General features: G+C 37.6%; 2 protein-coding genes across 2 annotated transcripts in view; both read right to left on the bottom strand.

Annotated features, from left to right (window-relative positions):
- LOC132158245 (zinc finger protein 501-like) overlaps positions 1-18,145 on the bottom strand; it is a 31,674-nt gene extending 13,529 nt beyond the window's left edge. The window contains exon 1 of the mRNA XM_059567953.1: positions 17,981-18,145. Within this exon, the coding sequence (XP_059423936.1) occupies positions 17,981-18,145 (165 nt within the window). The remainder of the gene's footprint in view (positions 1-17,980) is intronic.
- The window catches only part of LOC132156530 (zinc finger protein 883-like), a 93,582-nt gene continuing 88,789 nt past the window's right edge, over positions 13,387-18,179 (bottom strand). Inside the window, exon 4 of the mRNA XM_059565843.1 lies at positions 13,387-13,899. The gene's annotated coding sequence lies outside the window, so the exon portion shown is untranslated. The remainder of the gene's footprint in view (positions 13,900-18,179) is intronic.

Raw genomic sequence — 18,179 nt, 5'->3', positions numbered from 1 at the left:
AGGGGATGCTGTAATCAAATCATTTTGGTGTGTTCTGTGTTAGGTGACAATGGCACACACAAAGTCTGTTGTCAATATGCCAAAGCATTGCAGAGATACAGCCTCAAGTGTCATTTTGGCATCATGCCTCAGATTCATCGCTGTGGTATGCAAAAATGGTTTTGGCTATCGACACAAAATACATAACATTTTGTCAGGACAGTCATGAAGATCATGTGACTAGATTTTGGTAAAAATCTGACTAACGATTAATGAGGAGTTAAAAGTAGGTTTTCAACAAATCAAAATGGGGGAAAGGAAGTTCAGCTTACTCTGGTATATTTGGTATTTATGTTGTCAGCATAAACCAGGGAATATTTTGAGTACAATTTATTTGCAGTAGGCTGATGCAATAAAAGGTTATTAACGTTTTTATAAAATGTAATTATTAATGGTTAATTAATGGTTTATTATTCTTGACCAATAGGTGGCGCTGTTAGCAAATTGATGTGGCTTGGTCAGTGTGAGGTGACATTGACACATACAAAGTTTGGTGCAAATATATCAAAGGTTTGCAGAGATACAGCCTCAGATGCATTTTGGCATCTTTCCAGCAAATTCGTTAATGCGTTAAACGTAAACCGTTTCGTATATCGACACCAAATCCACAACTTTTGCCAATTTGGTCTGAAGATGATCCGAGTCAAATTTGGTGAAAATCTGACAAATAGTCTAGGAGAAGTTTGAAAAAGTAGTTTTTCAACATTAATCAAAACGGCGGACAGAAAGTATGCTCAATTTTGGCATAATTGATATTGATGTTCTCGGCATGACCCAAAGAATATAGGGAGGACACTTTGATTTCAAAAGTCTAAGCATTTTTTTACATTTCATTATAACTTTTGACCACAAGGTGGTGCTGCCCCCAAACTTTTTGAGTACCATCAGGGCATGGAGCCAAACATTTTTGTCATTATTTTCGTAACGTTGCGATAATGCATTAAAAAATACAGCATTTTAGAACATAAGTCAAAATTGCCAGCGGCCAAAATGGCTGACACAGGAAAATTGTATATTATTCGACTCACCGTGACCCTCCGAATCTAAAGAGATCAGTTGTGTGATTTTTGACCAAACCATTCAGAAGTTATAAGCACGAATATGCATTTTTCATATCTCCTGACAGGTAGTCTCAGGTCATGCTTGTTATAACACAAACCAAGTTTGGTCTCAATATGCCAAACCATTGGCGAGATATCACATGCATTTTTGCGTGCTTTTTGTAGAATCCATTCACGTGTCATTCGAGAACGGTCGGACGACTAAACTTGAATACCTTAACTTTTTGCCGGCGTGGTCTGAAGATGATGTGAGCTAATTTTTGTGAAAATCGGATTAACCGTCTAGGACGAGTTAGAAAAAGTAGGTATTTCGCATCTTCGGTGTTTGGCCCCTAATAATAAGAACGGGAACGAAAACAATAGGTGCCTTGCACCTTCAGGGCATGGCCCCTAATAAATGCTGCACATTGCACTCACCATCACACACGCCACGCAAATCTTGCACTGACATTTTACACACCTGCATTTAAACCCAACAAACATGTGACATCTAGGGCTGGGACGATAAATCGATGCAGAATCGATTCGTGGATCGATTCTTAAATTTTAAGAACGCATTGCAATTTCTCTGGAATCGATTCTGAACTTAGATTGTAACAGCAGATGGCGCCAGATGGCTACTCGACATACAAATCTGGGGTCAGATTCACGAAACATTCTTAAGAATAAAATTCTTCTCAACTGCCAATTTCTTCTTATTTTCTAACTTAAGAAAAAAAAATATTTCGTATTCCCCAAAAAAATCTTCTCAAGAATGTTCTTATCTTTTTTCTTAAGATTGTTCTTAAGACAAAACCTAAGAAGCATTCAAATTCTTGAAAAGAATCTTCTTAAAAATCATCGTAAATAACTTCTTAAATTTAGGACAGCCCCAGGCTGCATTAAAGTTAATGGCAAAATGAATGTTTGGAAATGTAAACTGATATTTCCTACTGACATAATACAGCAAAAGATATAAATAACTGGCTTAAAACCCTTTTTTGGGGTGAAAATACTAATGTGCCTAAGACTGTAGGCTACTTTACAAATGACATTGTTGCTACTTTATAAAGAACGAGCATACAGTCATTCACTGAACTGATTACAGACAGTGACAGAGCACTCATTTTAATTAATTTTAGGGGTGTTTTATGCAGTTGGTGCAGTGCTCGTGTAGTGGTTTTCGACGGCGATAAAGTTAGTTTGACATTAGACATTCATTTTTTTTTTTTGCCAATTGAACTCTTTAAGGCTGTTATGTTTTGAGCCAAACTAACTCGGATAGTCATAAATCCATGCCCTTTACGTTGCACAATAATTATTAAGCCAAAATACGTTGGCTTAATTTCTTGGGGGAAAAATAAACAATGAACCATTTAAATTAAATTAACTATTTTAACTACGTGACATTATAATGTAAAACCAATACTAAAATATTCAGAAAAACATCCGTCATTGCACAAAATTCCATTTTTGGAATTACCGTGTTATGGGTTTTAAAATAATTTTACAACTTTTAATGTATGCAATAATATAAATCCATTAAAGGACAACATCATTTGATCAAACCAACTGTAAAATATACAGAATATTATTCAGTATAATGCACAAGGCATTGTTTTTCAGATGATGCCTTTGTTGTTTTTATATACATTATTGAATCAACAGTTTTATATAATATACTCACTTCAATTAAACTGACACAGTTTGAGATAAAGGTATCAAACCAACTGTATTATATTCTTAATAATGCACAAGATTTTTTAGATTATGCTTTTATTGTTTGCATATTATTTATATTTTATTAAAGGATACTGCAAGCACTTTAATTTATCCCCCTTTATTCATACTGCACAAAAAGTGGTTCAATAACATTGAATGTTACAAAATAGTCAAAGGAACTTTATATGAAAGACATAAAGGAGGAACTTCGCCTATTAATAAAAACCTATGGGTAAGTCTTGAGTACCGCAGTCTACACCTAGACTTTATATAAAAACAGCCACAAATGTCTCCACAGAAATTCTCCAGGGCACCAAAACACCCGATAAGTAAAACTTTGTAAGCCTAATGTAACGTTACCACAAACTGTCATTAAAGATGAATGAAGAACAAAAAAATAATAATAAAAAAGTAAAATAAATAAGAATAAACACCAACCTCCTTTTTCCTCTTGTTTTATTCTCCAGGTTTCTGGTTCCTCTTGTTTTATTCTGCAGGTTTCTGGTTCCTCTTGTTTTATTCTCCAGGTTTCTGGTTCCTCGTGTTTTATTCTGCAGGTTTCTGATTCCTCTTGTTTTATTCTCCAGGTTTCTGGTTCCTCTTGTTTTATTCTCCAGGTTTCTGATTCCTCTTGTTTTATTCTCAAGGTTTCTGGTTCCTCTTGTTTTATTCTCCAGGTTTCTGGTTCCTCGTGTTTTATTCTGCAGGTTTCTGATTCCTCTTGTTTTATTCTGCAGGTTTCTGGTTCCTCTTGTTTTATTCTCCAGGTTTCTGATTCCTCTTGTTTTATTCTGCAGGTTTCTGGTTCCTCTTGTTTTATTCTCCAGGTTTCTGGTTCCTCGTGTTTTATTCTCCAGGTTTCCGGTTCCTCGTGTTTTATTCTCCAGGTTTCTGGTTCCTCGTGTTTTATTCTCCAGGTTTCTGGTTCACTCGTGTTCTCTTCTCTCTCTTCTTTAATAAACATAATTTTCACAGCAGCAGATCTCAGTTCAGATGATAAACTCTTCCAGATATTCCTGCTCGCTTCAAAACTCACGAATGTGAGGATATTACAGGTATTTACTGAACTACTTCAACATCTGTATTTTCTCTCTCTTAGAAGCATGTCTAACTGTTTGTATGAAGGCAGCACACCGACTTAACAACAACAAAGAGCGTGGTGAAACTGAACTTCTTCCTCTGAGGTTTAATGATGTTTGTCAAACAAACGCATGTGTTTAGCGCCTCCCGCTGGACTGGAGCGAAGCGACGAGAGGAAGAAAGACCAGAAGTGGAGTGTTTTTTTTATTTATTTATTGCAACAACCTTACAACCAAACAAGGTACATGAACACATTTCCAAAAATATCCACAATTATTCAGACTTGGTTGAGCATAACCAAACTTATAACAACAAACACACATAAAAAAAAAAACAAGAAAACAATACTACAAAATGGGCTTTTAAATTAAATTATATAATTCCAACATAGAGAAGATAGATTTATATAAAAGTTTTAGCTCGTTACACTAATGAATAAAGTTGGGTTTAGATTCAAACCATCTGCTTTTGTGAATAAAAAACCTCCCAAAACATATCAGAGAATTGAGAACGAATTTAAAATCTTTGTTTTCATGAAAAATACCAAACCTAACTACCTTCACATTGAATGGTGGTAATTCAATATCTTTGGAACATAACCAGTTTTGCATCTCACTCCAACAGAAGTGAACTGAATCACACCAAAAAAAAAAAAAAAAAAACATGCTCTAAAGTTTCAATACTTGTTTCACAAAAAAACACAATAATTAGCATAAAAATTAAATTTTAACCTTAAAAATACTTTGGTAGGGTAAATCTCATTTATAATTTTGAAGCACACATTGGAAAAGGGTTTTCCTGCACAATTGGAGGCAGCGGTTTTAGGACCCCGTCTATAGGACCCCGGTTATAGGACCCTAGTTTTTATCTGACAGCGCCTCCTACCGAACTGGATCACCTACAATACTCATTTGAGATGGACGACATGGACAATCAGACTGTGAGTACCGATATTAAATTAACTTTTATTATATTACGTTTAAATGATGCAAAGTTTACATAAAGCCAAAGTGAGAGCTGCTAACTATGAATTAATAACTAATTCCCACGAATTTAGAATTCGTATTCTAGATGTATTAATTATTCGTGGCCATTATTTAATGAATCCTTGTTGCATTTTATAATAAGTAAATCTAGCCAGCACATTAATTTAGCTTAAAAGATGAGCATGAAAGCATGCTGATGTTAAATGTGTAAGATTTACCTGGAGCTTACTGTATTAGTATGAAAACTTGCTTAATCATTGTTTTACCTTATTGGTTAAGTATAAAATACCTTTCATAATTCAACTGCCTGGTTGCACTACAAATTAGCCTGTCGTTTTGGCATTGTTTTGCAATAATGAATGAGTCGTTTGGCGGTTTTAAAAGTTTGTAACAATTTAGCCTTATCTGCAGGCCTACAACACAGTCCATGGTTATCATGTGATAGTTTCTGTGGTGTTCTGCATGGCCAATATTAATTTTATGGATTTGGTTAAGATCATTGTAGGACATATGAAGAAAAAATTGCACTAGGGATATTTTAATTGAGATGACCTCAAAATATTCTATATATAATAGGTTCTCTCTTTTTCAAGATGAATTTAACAATCCAATGTTCAGTAGTGGTATTATAGTATATTTACATTAATGTTTTTCATAGGCCATCATAAATGCCCTGGCTGTCCTCCGGAATGTCTCCTTACAGGAGGCTGAGCAGGTCTTCCTTTCAGGTCTGGATTATCATTGCAGGTCAGAGTTTATTATTAATTATTTTTGAGCAATGCCCAGTGCACCCTTTTGTTACTGATATTTATGTTGACACAACAGTGATTGTTCTCTGATAACTATTTCAGTGAAGTGGGAGAATTTAACAGACAGATTGCCAAACAATTGAGGAAAGAAGGGAGAGCATTCAATTGGTGGGAATTTTATATATATATATATATATATATATATATATATATATATATATATATATATATATATACATACAATTAAATTTAATTAAATTTATGCATTTAGCAATCGCTTTTATCCAAAGCAACTTACAGTGCATTCAGGCTATCAATTTTTACATATATATATATATATATATATATAGTACAGACCAAAAGTTTGGAAACATTACTATTTTTAATGTCTTTGAAAGAAGTTTCTTCTGTTCATCAAGCCTGCATTTATTTGATCAAAAATACTGAAAAAAATGTAATATTGTGAAATATTATTACAACTTAAAATAATAGTTTTCTATTTGAATATACTTTTAAAAAAATAATTTATTCCTGTGATGCAAAGCTGAATTTTCAGCATCATTACTCCAGCCTTCAGTGTCACATGTAACATCCAGTCTATCACATGATCATTTAGAAATCATTCTAATATTCTGATTTATTATGAGTGTTGGAAACAGTTCTGCTGTCTAATATATTTGATGAATAAAAGGTTAAAAAGAACTGCATTTATTCAAAATAAAATTTCTAAAAATATATATTCTAATAATATATTTTCTTTACTATCACTTTTTATCAATTTAACACATCCTTGCTGAATAAAAGTATTGATTTTATTTAAAAAGAAGAAAGAAAAAAAAATTACTGACCCCAAATTACTGACCAGTAGTGTTTATTGTTATTACAAAATATTTATATGACCATAGGTGAGAGTATGGTCATATAAATATTTTGTAATAACAATAAACACTACTGGTCAGTAATTTGACCGAAAGGACAAGATCCCGGATACAGGCGGCCGAAATGTGCTTTCTCCGCAGGGTGGCTGGGCGATCCCTTAGAGATAGGGTGAGAAGCTCAGTCACCCGGGAGGAGCTCAGAGTAGAGCCGCTGCTCCTCCACATCGAGAGGGGTCAGCTGAGGTGGCTCGGGCATCTGTTCCGGATGCCTCCTGGACGCCTTCCCGGGAAGGTGTTCCGGGCACATCCCACTGGGAGGAGACCCCGGGGGAGACCTAGGACACGCTGGAGAGACTATGTCTCCCGGCTGGCCTGGGAACACCTCGGTGTCCCCCAGAAGAGCTGGAGGAAGTGTCTAGGGAGAGGGAAGTCTGGGGTTCTCTGCTTAGACTGCTGCCCCCGCGACCCGGCCCCGGATAAGCGTTAGAAGATGGATGGATGGAAATATTTATATTTTAAAAACATAGCTTTTTTTTTATTCATCAAAGTATCCTTAAAAAAGTATCACATGTTCTGAAAAAATATTAAGCAGCAGAACTGTTTCCAGCTTTGATCATGAATCATCATATTAGAATGATTTCTAAAGGATCATGTGATAATGATCCTAAAAAATCAGCTTTGCATCACAGAAATAAACGATAATTTAAAGTATAATAAATTGAAAAACAATTATTTTAAATTGTAATAATATATCTCAATATTACATTTTTTTCTATATTTTTGATCAAATAAATGCAGGCTTGATGAGCAGAAGAAACTTCTTTCAAAAACATTAAAAATATTTAAAATTTACTTCTTGTCTATTGTCTTATTTTAAATTGCTTTCCTTCCATCAGCTTGGTGTTTAATACAAATAAATGGATATAAATAAACACAATATAAAGAACCTAATTTTGTAAATGAAGCCAATTACATTTGCATTAAGCACAGAGTTTGCACTTGTCTATAATTTAGACAAAAGTCTTGATTTTGTTTTGGGGTGTAACTAGAACAGGCTCTCATACTAGGTTGTTTGAAAAACATTATTGTTCACATATTTTACATTATCTCACCCAGTGTGTGCTGTGATTGGTTAGCTGGGTCAGTGTGTGTTGTGATTGGTTAGCTGGGCCAGTGTGTGTTGTGATTGGTTAGCTGGGTCAGTGTGTGTTGTGATTGGTTAGCTGGGTCAGTGTGTGTTGTGTTTGGTTAGCTGGGTCAGTGTTTGTTGTGATTGGTTAGCTGGGTCAGTGTGTGTTGTGATTGGTTAGCTGGGCCAGTGTGTGTTGTGATTGGTTAGCTGGGTCAGTGTGTGTTGTGTTTGGTTAGCTGGGTCAGTGTTTATTGTGATTGGTTAGCTGGGTCAGTGTGTGCTGTGATTGGTTAGCTGGGTCAGTGTGTGTTGTGATTGGTTAGCTGGGTCAGAGTGTGCTGTGATTGGTTAGCTGGGTCAGTGTGTTGTGACTGCTCAAACTATGAGAAGATATCAACTACAGCAGCAGCTCCTGTACAAGGTTCTTGATCACTGTTACACATCAGTTTATTTGTAATTTCTGTGATGTGAAGCTCAAGTATGCAGTGATGTTGATGCTGTGATGTTATATATTATTCGGAGCTACAACACATCTTTACATTTTCCACATTTATTACATTTCTTTTACCGTTTCACAGATTGAGATTCTTATATATATATTCTTGTTGTGTCTATGATCTGTCCCCAAATTTTTTCTGCAGTGATTGTGATTATTGTTGAGTTTGCAGTGTTTGCTGCTTCTACTGTGATTCTTTTTCAGATCATCTGTCCAAGAAGAGCCGGTGAGATGTTACTGATTATTCACATTTTGTATGTTTACATGGACAACAAAGATCTGATTTAAATTTAATTAAATTCAAGATCATTTGCATGGCGCCTTTTACAATACAAATGAGCTTAAAATGAATTGTGTTCTTAATGACAGCTTTTCTAAAAATATATCCTATTCCTAAAATTAGAAATATCCCAATATATTGCCTGACAGTATTGCAATGTATCGCAACATAATGTATCGCAACCCATCTATTTTCATACAGTACAGTCAAAACGCCCCTTTTACCGCCGCACGTACCACCACCGTGGCATGTGTAAAGTGCATTTGGAGCTTTTGTCCGCCGAGTGAGGCTTTAACCACAAATTATCAAACAAGAGCATAAAAGCACATTTTCGCAAATAGATGTCAGTTCTGCCTCCTGATGTTTTACATTGGATGGCTTCAGTCAGGGAAGATGTCAATCAGTCGCCGCCCACGAAGCAAAGAGACAGCCCTGTCCAACCAAAGACAACCCTCGCTTGTTTCTTCCTCCCCTTTCTCTCTCTCTCTCTCTCTCCCTGTTATCTGTACCAGGATGCTGCTGTGGTTCGCCATGCTGTGCTGTCAGCCAACCAGAGGACAGCTGCCACCGAGAGAACCACTGAGACTCCTGATCACCGACGACAGGGCACACTACCCCAGCACCGTAACCCAATACAGCTGGACAGGTGTCCGATGGAGAGAGGACTCCCTCACTCACACTGAGGCCGATGTCAAACTCATGTTCATGTTCATGTCTCATGTTCAGCCAACATGAGAAAGTGACTGTTACACAAATAGAGTTAGGTGGACACCACCACCGCTCCAAACAGTTCCCGGGAGCTTTGCTCAGAGCCGCTGCTGCTGCCAGAACTCTGTTTAACATTGGTATGTCCAGTGTCGATGCAGCGAACCAGACCGTGAACTCCATGAAACCGCTGTTTACTGTCTTCCAGAATGACTTTGCCCAGACTCAGCTGTTTACAGCGTTGATGACAGACATGCTGTGGGAGGTTAGCTCCTCCAATGACAGCCTAACCACGGGTAAAACCCCACCATACATGATACCCCTTAAGCCTTGTGCTAACTGTGCTGGCTTACGCCATCACCACGCCAGCTGACCTGCTACAAATACACCTGGCCAACTCTCTGGATAGTGCCATCCTACTGCACATCAATCACAAACAGAGGGAAGTGGATGTGCTCCTGAACCAACCCATCAGCGCATCAAGCCAAGTCTACAGACCTAAAGACATTGTCAATGTCAGGTTGTGGAAAAGCAACACCCACACCAAGACACACATTCCAGATGTGGTGGCCTACCACGACAGCGACACAGAGCTGTACCTGGCCCCAAACCTGCACATGTGTACTTTGACCAAAGACATTCATTATCTCTGCCTTAGCAAATCCTTCTTCAGAGACAACGGTGAAGGAATCTGCAGGTTGCAACCCCTGGTCAGCGACACACGCTGCCCTGCCCTGCTGAAGCCAAGCCTCCTACACAAGTCACAGAAACGCAAGCAGAGATTGTAGGTGATAGATGGCTCGTCAACACTCCTGTGCGTTCAGCTACACTGACCTACGACCAGCATGACACCACCACCCGTGTCAACCTGCTTGACCAGAGCATGTGGATTCAAGTACCGAAAGGGGTGTGGGTGTGCCACCCAACACATTGACATTGCTCCCGTCGACACAGTCCTCCAAGCACTGTCTCGACAGCCCATTCTGAACCAGTCATCTGTGGTCCGAGCCTGGACTGCCGCCGACACTGCACGGTGCATCTCCACTGTCATCAGTCACACCCTGACCCTCGGCGTGACCTTCATCCTATACAGGAGACTCAACGAAATGCGAACCTCTACAGCCAAACTTACGACAACCGTAGCTGGAGGTCTCGGATGGAATCCCCGGAAAGGGGGTGCCAAGTCAAAGACCACAACGAACCTCATCAAACTGAATCCTCAGCTCCAGGAACCACCTGCCATCATGAACCACCTGCTACACAACCATCATGATTCATCTGCCCATCGTGATGATTGCCGTCCGATGATGTCCACACAGGATGTTCCTCCACACTCTCTAACACATTCTGCACTCAAAGACCAGAACGTGAGTAAACAAGGACCTTCGTCTTACAACATCTTCCAACATAATTCACCATTTGGGCGCCGCAATGTCGGCAACCTCCTATGGGGGGGGGGGGGGGCATTTATTACACCTTCGAGAGAGTTCAGAGATTCCCACGAGAGCAGCCTCAAAGGAGAAACGAAACACCCACATTCCTAAACACACGCACACAAACTTATTTTTACACTCTACTTTAGGTAAGTCCTTAATAAGATGTATTTTGATAGGTTTTTGCTGGGTTAACCAGTTATGCGATGGTTATGATTTTCTGATTTATAACTTGGAAATGTTTCTCCTAATTAATGTTCTCAAATAGAGTCATGATTCTGTAACCCTACCCCTGACCAGATCATAAAACTTTATGTCCCAACTGGGAAACAGAACAGGAAAGCCAGCTCACTGGAATTCTTGGTAGAAAAGCAAATAGTACCCCTTTATTCAAAATGTATTGTAAATATATTGACTGTGTTGCCTTTTTGGGTTTAGATGTCTTAATCAAATTGGAGCATCTGCAATTTTATTTTGTGTTAATCAAACTTTAAATGTGTGTAATTCTGCATATGAATGTAACTTCATGTTTCGATCATTTATATTTGATACAATTTTTGGTATCTGTTTAACCGTCATGCTTTGACGGATTCACTTAGGCATGGGATATTACAGTAAAATGTATTAATCTGGAATTACGAACTTGCTAGAATATAACTGCTGAATTCTGATAAGCCATAACTCACGCGAGTAGGTGTTTGCCCAGAAACAAAGGAACGTTTTTCCCGCTTCAGATCGTGGACGTTCATTGGTTGTTCACGCAAACAGAGGTGTGAACCAGTCAAGCCATAAGAACTGAAACCAGGAAGTTCCTCCGGCTCTTGGTCCTCTTCTCTTGTTCCGCTCATCTATCGTCTCTGATCTCAGCATGGTGGCTGAGAGAACAGCCCGTTCTCATGGCTCCTTCGGGAGCTTCCATCTCCATTTTCTGTTTATTCGCCTCTCCCCAAAAGGGAGATGAACTCTGAATCATTTCTGTAGTAACTTCACGTTCGTTGGACCTCTGAAACAGCAGCCCAGGAAGACACGCGAGAACACGCCCAGCTACAAAGAACCACGCACGCATGCACGGTGGTCTGCCGAGTCACAAAGAGACCTCATGCAAGTATTTATTTTCTATGGAGATGTAAATGCTGCTTAAAAGTTGTCGATCTGATTCCTTGTTGTCTTTCAAAAGGTTACTGTCTGTGAGTTTACCACACTGTGAGATTATTCTGTGATCGCGACCGTGTCTCTGTCATTCTCTCTCGCTCAAGTTCTCTCTCATTCTATCTCGCTCACACACACTCTCTCTCTCTCTCTCTCTCTCTCATTTGGATTCTGTTATGTTTTGTATCTGTTTACTGTCTGTATTGTCGTACGCATATTTACTCTGTGTGAGTTGTACTTTGATGTAGTATTAGTTCAATTATTAAAAACCAATATATATTCATGATTGCTTCTGCCTAAAATGCTCACATCACGAGTCAATTAAATGTTTGATCTTAAGCTACAAAGCTCGTTACTATTCAGTAACCAAAATTTTTATAAAGACAGGAGAATGGTTTCATGGCCAGAACCTATTTTTCCTGGAATTATAAGAAGTGATAACTTTATTGAAAGTTGATAAGTTAATCTTACGGCCGTTTGTTGGACAAACCACTGTTTGATTTGCATTAATTCACAGTAGAAGATATCACTATAATTGATATGAAGAATGGAATATTGACATATTAATGAGTAAATTACAGTGCCTTGTAATGTGTTATTGATATATACAATTGACCTATTTTTCATCTTTAATAATTTTAATGTAACTGTCATATGAGATATATATATTAATCATATTCCTGAATTATAATTGTGTAATAATTGTGTTATAATTGTGTAATAATTGTGTAATAATTCAAATTCCCTATATATCATTTGAGTTAATTTTAATGTATAACCCAGTGTGGCTACATTTGCATCAGAGCATTAAAAGTGGTAGCCTATTTTAGCGGGCTAGGCTACAATGGATTAATATGCAAAATTTCAATATTAATTATTTATAAATATCCTAATAAAATATCCTTTAATAAAACAACATGCATTTTAGTTATCCATTACCTGTCCTTTATTTTGACAGATAACTTCTTGGGAAAAAGACATTTGTCTGTACACTGATTAAGAAATTGTTGCATGTTTAGTAAAATGTGAGGCACTGAACAATTTCGTTCCCTTTATTTAACAAGAAGCGAATAAATTAAACCTGCACGATTTAGCGAAATCTTTGAAACTCTAAAGAATGGATGGATTAATAAAACCCCCTCGCGATTAAACGCAAGTTCTCTCATTATAATCAACAAAATGCAAAAAAAAAGAGCTTTATTAATTGACAACTTAAGTGATTTTTCATTCTCTGCCAACGAATGTTGTATCCATTCTGGAAATCTCCTCCCGTCGTTCCTGCTAAGGAAAGAACTATTATTCATTCATGGATCGCACTCAATAATTCTCCATATCTGAACTATGATACTCACCCATTCCTGCACGTTGATTCATCCTGATACTCTGCTGTGTAAATAAACACTATCATCATTACTTACCTGGTTGTCCGTCTGCTTCCGTAACCATTTTAAAGGGAGCCTTCTTTACTCGCTTTTAGGGCTGGGCAATAGCATATGGCCTAAAGAAATCCCTGATTTTTTTCAGAAAAAAAATCGATTTATGATATAAATCGATTTTAAAATCAATATTCAAAGTGACAAAGGAATTTTTCAAAACAGGTTTTGACATATTCTTTATCATTCATTTACCAGTCAAATTTATAACTGAGACAAGATGATAAAAAAAACAGTAATGTTATTATCTTAATGCTGGAAAGACCTTTATTTTATTTTATTATTTGTTGTTAAAGCTGCAGTAGGTAACTTTTGTAAAAATATATTTTTTACATATTTGTTAAACCTGTCATTATGTCCTGACAGTAGAATATGAGACAGATAATCTGTGAAAAATCAAGCTCCTCTGGCTCCTCCCAGTGGTCCTATTGCCATTTGCAGAAAATACATCGCTCCTGTTAAGAAACAACCAATCAGAGCTGCGGTCCGTAACTTTGTTTGTGTTCAAAATGTAGAAAAATGTATATAATAAGCTAGTACACCATGAATCCATTTTCCAAACCGTGTTTTTAGCTTGTCCTGAATAACTAGGGTGCACCTATAATAAGTGTTTATATTCCGACTATTTTAGATTGCTTCAGGGGTACCTTTGTGATTCTTCATAGACATAAACAGAGAGAAGTAGTTCTGGCTACGATGTTCTTCCGCAAGACGCAAGCAGTTCTGTTTATTAACCGCTAGAGCGTCAAAAGTTACCGACTGCAGCTTTAATACTAGCTTATCATGCATCTAACCATCCACTCGGCGTTAAGAGCTGTTCAAATTAAAACTGGCAACTCTGCAGTAAGTCAGTGTCATGGACGGAGGAAAGAGCAAAGTGTATATTTCCATCTCGTTATGCCTATGGTTTAGTTATAACGAGCCCTGAGTGGAGCGTTGGTGGATGTTAAAAAGAAAACCAAAAACCGATGTAAATTACACATTCGAGTTGATCAATAAAATCGATTTATCTCCCAGCCCTACTTGCTTTCATATAATTTAATATAAAAAAATTGTAGCGGCATTTAAATGCAGGTGTGTAAAATATGTGCAAGGTTTGCGCGGCGCGAGTGATGCTGGATGTGCAGCATTTATTCTTAATTGTTTTATCTTTATTACAAATCTTGTTTGGTTTTATTTTGAATAATTCTATGTAAAAAATAATTTATGTTGTAATGCATATACAAAAATGTGAATTAATATTCATATTCAAGTGTTTGTGCAAAAGTTATTGACAGGGAGGCGCAGTCTCGATCACTTTAAGTTTTTCCTGATAATGCAGTTATATGCAGTTATTTTACTTAAAATTGTGGTCTCTCACATACATTTAAATTATAACTACAGAAATCTTGAAAAAAACGAAAGCATTGTGTAATCTGTGAATGTTGAATTTCTCTGGTTGGAGAGAGCCAGCACTGTGAATTTCATCTTTCAGCCGCCAAGAAAACACTTGTTTATTAATAAATAATTAAAATGTCTAATTTTTCATAATTATTAGGCAACTGCATGTGCTTTGCGGCAAACTTAATGCATGTGCTTGAGCGCGGAAGACTTGACACGGATATTAAGACTTGATTATGTAAATTTAATATAAACGTCTGATTAGTTGAATAATTACAAATGAACGACTAGAACTAGAAAAATCTTATGTGGGGGCAGACCACAACGAATAATGCTTTTAAATAGAGAGAGAGAGAGAGAGAGAGAGAGAGAGAGAGAGAGAGAGAGAACATAGTTTAGGGCTATTCTTAAACTTGTAGCACATTAGTACAAATCCAAACACCAGAAAAGTTATGCATTTTATGAATAATGAAACGTTATGAAAAGTATGCATTTTATTTATTCACAGGCTATATGGTTGAACTAACATTTCAGTTCACAACTTTAAGTTCCATTGTTTAAAAAAATGCTTTATTGGCCTATTTTTTGTAGACCTTCTGTTGTTATGCTCTAAAATCCATGCCTTTTGTAATTTCACAGTATTTTCACCTCCTAAATCACTTGTCAGCACAGGTCGACCAGAACTGCTCGTTTTTGTTTTCATGTTTTATGTTAAAGTGGAGAAGGTGATGTACCTCAGGCTTAACCAAGACCGAGGCCAGGTAAGTTAAACTGGTTTGCTGCGTCCTTTGTCGGATTACAACTTTAAATGCAGGTACTGGATTGGAGCTTACTTGAATATAATGTAATGATTCATATGAAAAACTACAAAATACACAAACTCGCACACATACACATAGCAGTTCAAATGCTGACTGATATGTTACAAATGTGTGATATTATATAGTTTATTGCAGTGTTGGGCAAGCTACTTGGAAAATGTAGTGAGCTAAGCTACCAGTTACTCTACAGTAAATGAAGCTTCACTACACTGAAGCTACCACCTGGGAAATGTAGCAAGCTTAGCTACATCAACAGTAGCTTGCTACATCTAAGGTTCTTTTAAAATTAAATTTTAATGTTGAACATGTTTTATTACAAGTCAATGCTATCTCAGTGCTCTAAACTGTCAGTCAAACAGATAGGCACATGTAATTGTTTAGTTCAATTGTGTATTGTGTTCCTTATAAATTTGGCAACAAAACCAATCAAAATACATGTAATTCACGTAATAATGTACACACAAGTATGTGTACGCACCTGTTTGCATGGGCATGCCTAATATAGGCCTTTGCAGAACAAAATGCAATGTGAATGTCTTTGGAAACCCAGCTAAATTGATTTATTTTCTGATTTACTGTTTTCTACATTAAATCATCCTAAAGAACATTATGTGAAAATATAATCTTGATTACATTAAATTATAATTAAATAATATAATCATATCAGTGATTTAAATCAAACTTTAATGGGGTTTTTTAATTCACAAATTCTTAATTTAGCCCGAGGGCATGTGCTATTTTCCCCTTTGTTTACAATATATTCTGAAATGTGATTTTCTTAACAAGGGAAAATGCTTTTTTTGTACCAACAGATAGAAAAAAAGATAGCTAGAAAGTGCTTAGTTTGTGATTGAAGACTGAATTGCGATGGTTGTATATTTGGGAATCAGTGTCATGTACTTGTCGAGGTATGGCCATGGTCGACTCGCTCCTCGGGATCAACTGTTCTCCGACCTCACCCACTGCCATCATTTCATCAAGTAATTTTTTGCCTGACTGGCCAAGGAGTTGTACCGTCCGGGGCAGAAGGTGGCGGTAATGCATCATAAAGCTGGTTGGTTGCTATCCACCGTAAACAAGAACAAGATGAAGTGGCGGCGTCACGTCACTTACTGATCCAGGATCAGTGATCTTAGCAGTTGTATTTCCCAATTTGAGTTTGAGCTTCAGAAATGCTTGCGGAAATATAGCTTGTGTGGAAGCTACTGCGCTACTTGATTAAAAAAAAGAGCTTCGCTACAGAAAAGCTATTTGATTCAGAAAGCAGCGAAGCTACGACCACGCTACTGAGGAATGTAGTTAAACTAGTAGCTTCTGCCCAACACTGGTTTGTTGTCTTGACCATGGTGATCATAAAAGGTTTGCAACCTTTTTTTATTAAGCATAAAAATAAAACTGAAAAATCCATAATAATATTGATTAATCAGAGGTGGACTGTAAGGAAGTACATTAGTTAAGTTTACGTATGTAACATTAATAAGGGAATTAAGATCAATATAACTCAAAGGGGAATAGAATTACAGTGAATAAGGACCAAATTAGTAAGCAAATTATTCAGAATTAATATTTAACACTTTATCAACTATTCATTCACTGATAAGTTGAGGTTAGGGTATTTTATCAATTCTGGACAAAATATTATCCCATGGCCTACAGTAGTAATATCATGAAATTATGATGACTGATTATGTGCAAGGTAACAGAATCTACAGTTTAAGGCAGTAACTTGTAAGCACACAGCACAAGACACTGGTATGTAAAATCAAACAAGGCTTTATTGAACTACTCTAATACACACAAACTAAACTAACGAAAACACACAAACATTCATTCAAACAGTGACAGAGAAAAGTGATGTTAATAACAGAGGGTGAATGGAGTCCCAATTGTCTAGCGTAAGACACTATTTCTTGACTGCAACCTTAGAGAATCAGTCTACTAGCACTTTATCTTAGTTTGTTTTCTTAATAAGATTTGCACCAGTTTCAGCCAGAATTAGGAGATATTGTTTACTTGCGTTTGGATGCTCCTTGTTGGCTTTGGATGCGTTCCCTTCTCTAACTTCACGAGTTCACCCTTACATCTAATCTGAAGATGAATAGTAGGCATATTTTGGAGTGCTGTCCTGGGGGAGGGGTCCGGGCCCGGAGCATAGCCCGAACCCAAATAACTCCCCCTACCCCTAATTTGGGATAAATGGGACAGGAGGTAGGAAGACTGGATATATATACACGCTTGTGTGCTAGTAAAGATGATTAGCTAAACGAGATGCACCTGTGCCAAATTGGATGATTATCTGATCGTGCTCCTCCCGAACGTTGTTAATAAAACCACATTTCACGAGTTCACCCTTACATCTAATCTGAAGGGCCAATAGTAGGCATATTTTGGCGTGCTGTCCTGGGGGAGGGGTCTGGGAACCGGAGCATAGCCCGAACCCAAATAACTCCCCAAAAGAAGCTTAAAGGTATAGGACAGCAGCTAGGGAGCTAAGTTTAGTTGCCCCCCAAAATATGCATGTTGAGAAGAAAAATGCAGAGCGACTGGGAGAGCCCGTGCAGTGTTCGACGAGAGCTATGGCTCGCAACATCTTACCAGCGAGCTCTCCGTGCCGCTTATGAGAGGAGCAAGATGCCAGATAACAAAAAATGAGGGACTCTTGCTGCCTCCGAAGGGAGCTGCGGCTCTGCTGCACTGGAAGGGAGAGTCCCTCTTGCGGCTGAGTACGAGGCGCGGTTTGGTGCATCTGATGGAGGGCTCTCACTGCGACTGAAGGGAGCCAGCAACTGTGCCCCTTCGGGAGGGAGATCCCTGGCCGCCATCGAGTATGCAACATAACTCGGACGGTGGGTTCAC

The sequence above is a fragment of the Carassius carassius genome, chromosome 1 (assembly GCF_963082965.1).
Source record: "Carassius carassius chromosome 1, fCarCar2.1, whole genome shotgun sequence".
Lineage (NCBI taxonomy): Eukaryota > Metazoa > Chordata > Actinopteri > Cypriniformes > Cyprinidae > Carassius > Carassius carassius.
This window is presented reverse-complemented; position numbering and strand designations above follow the sequence as displayed.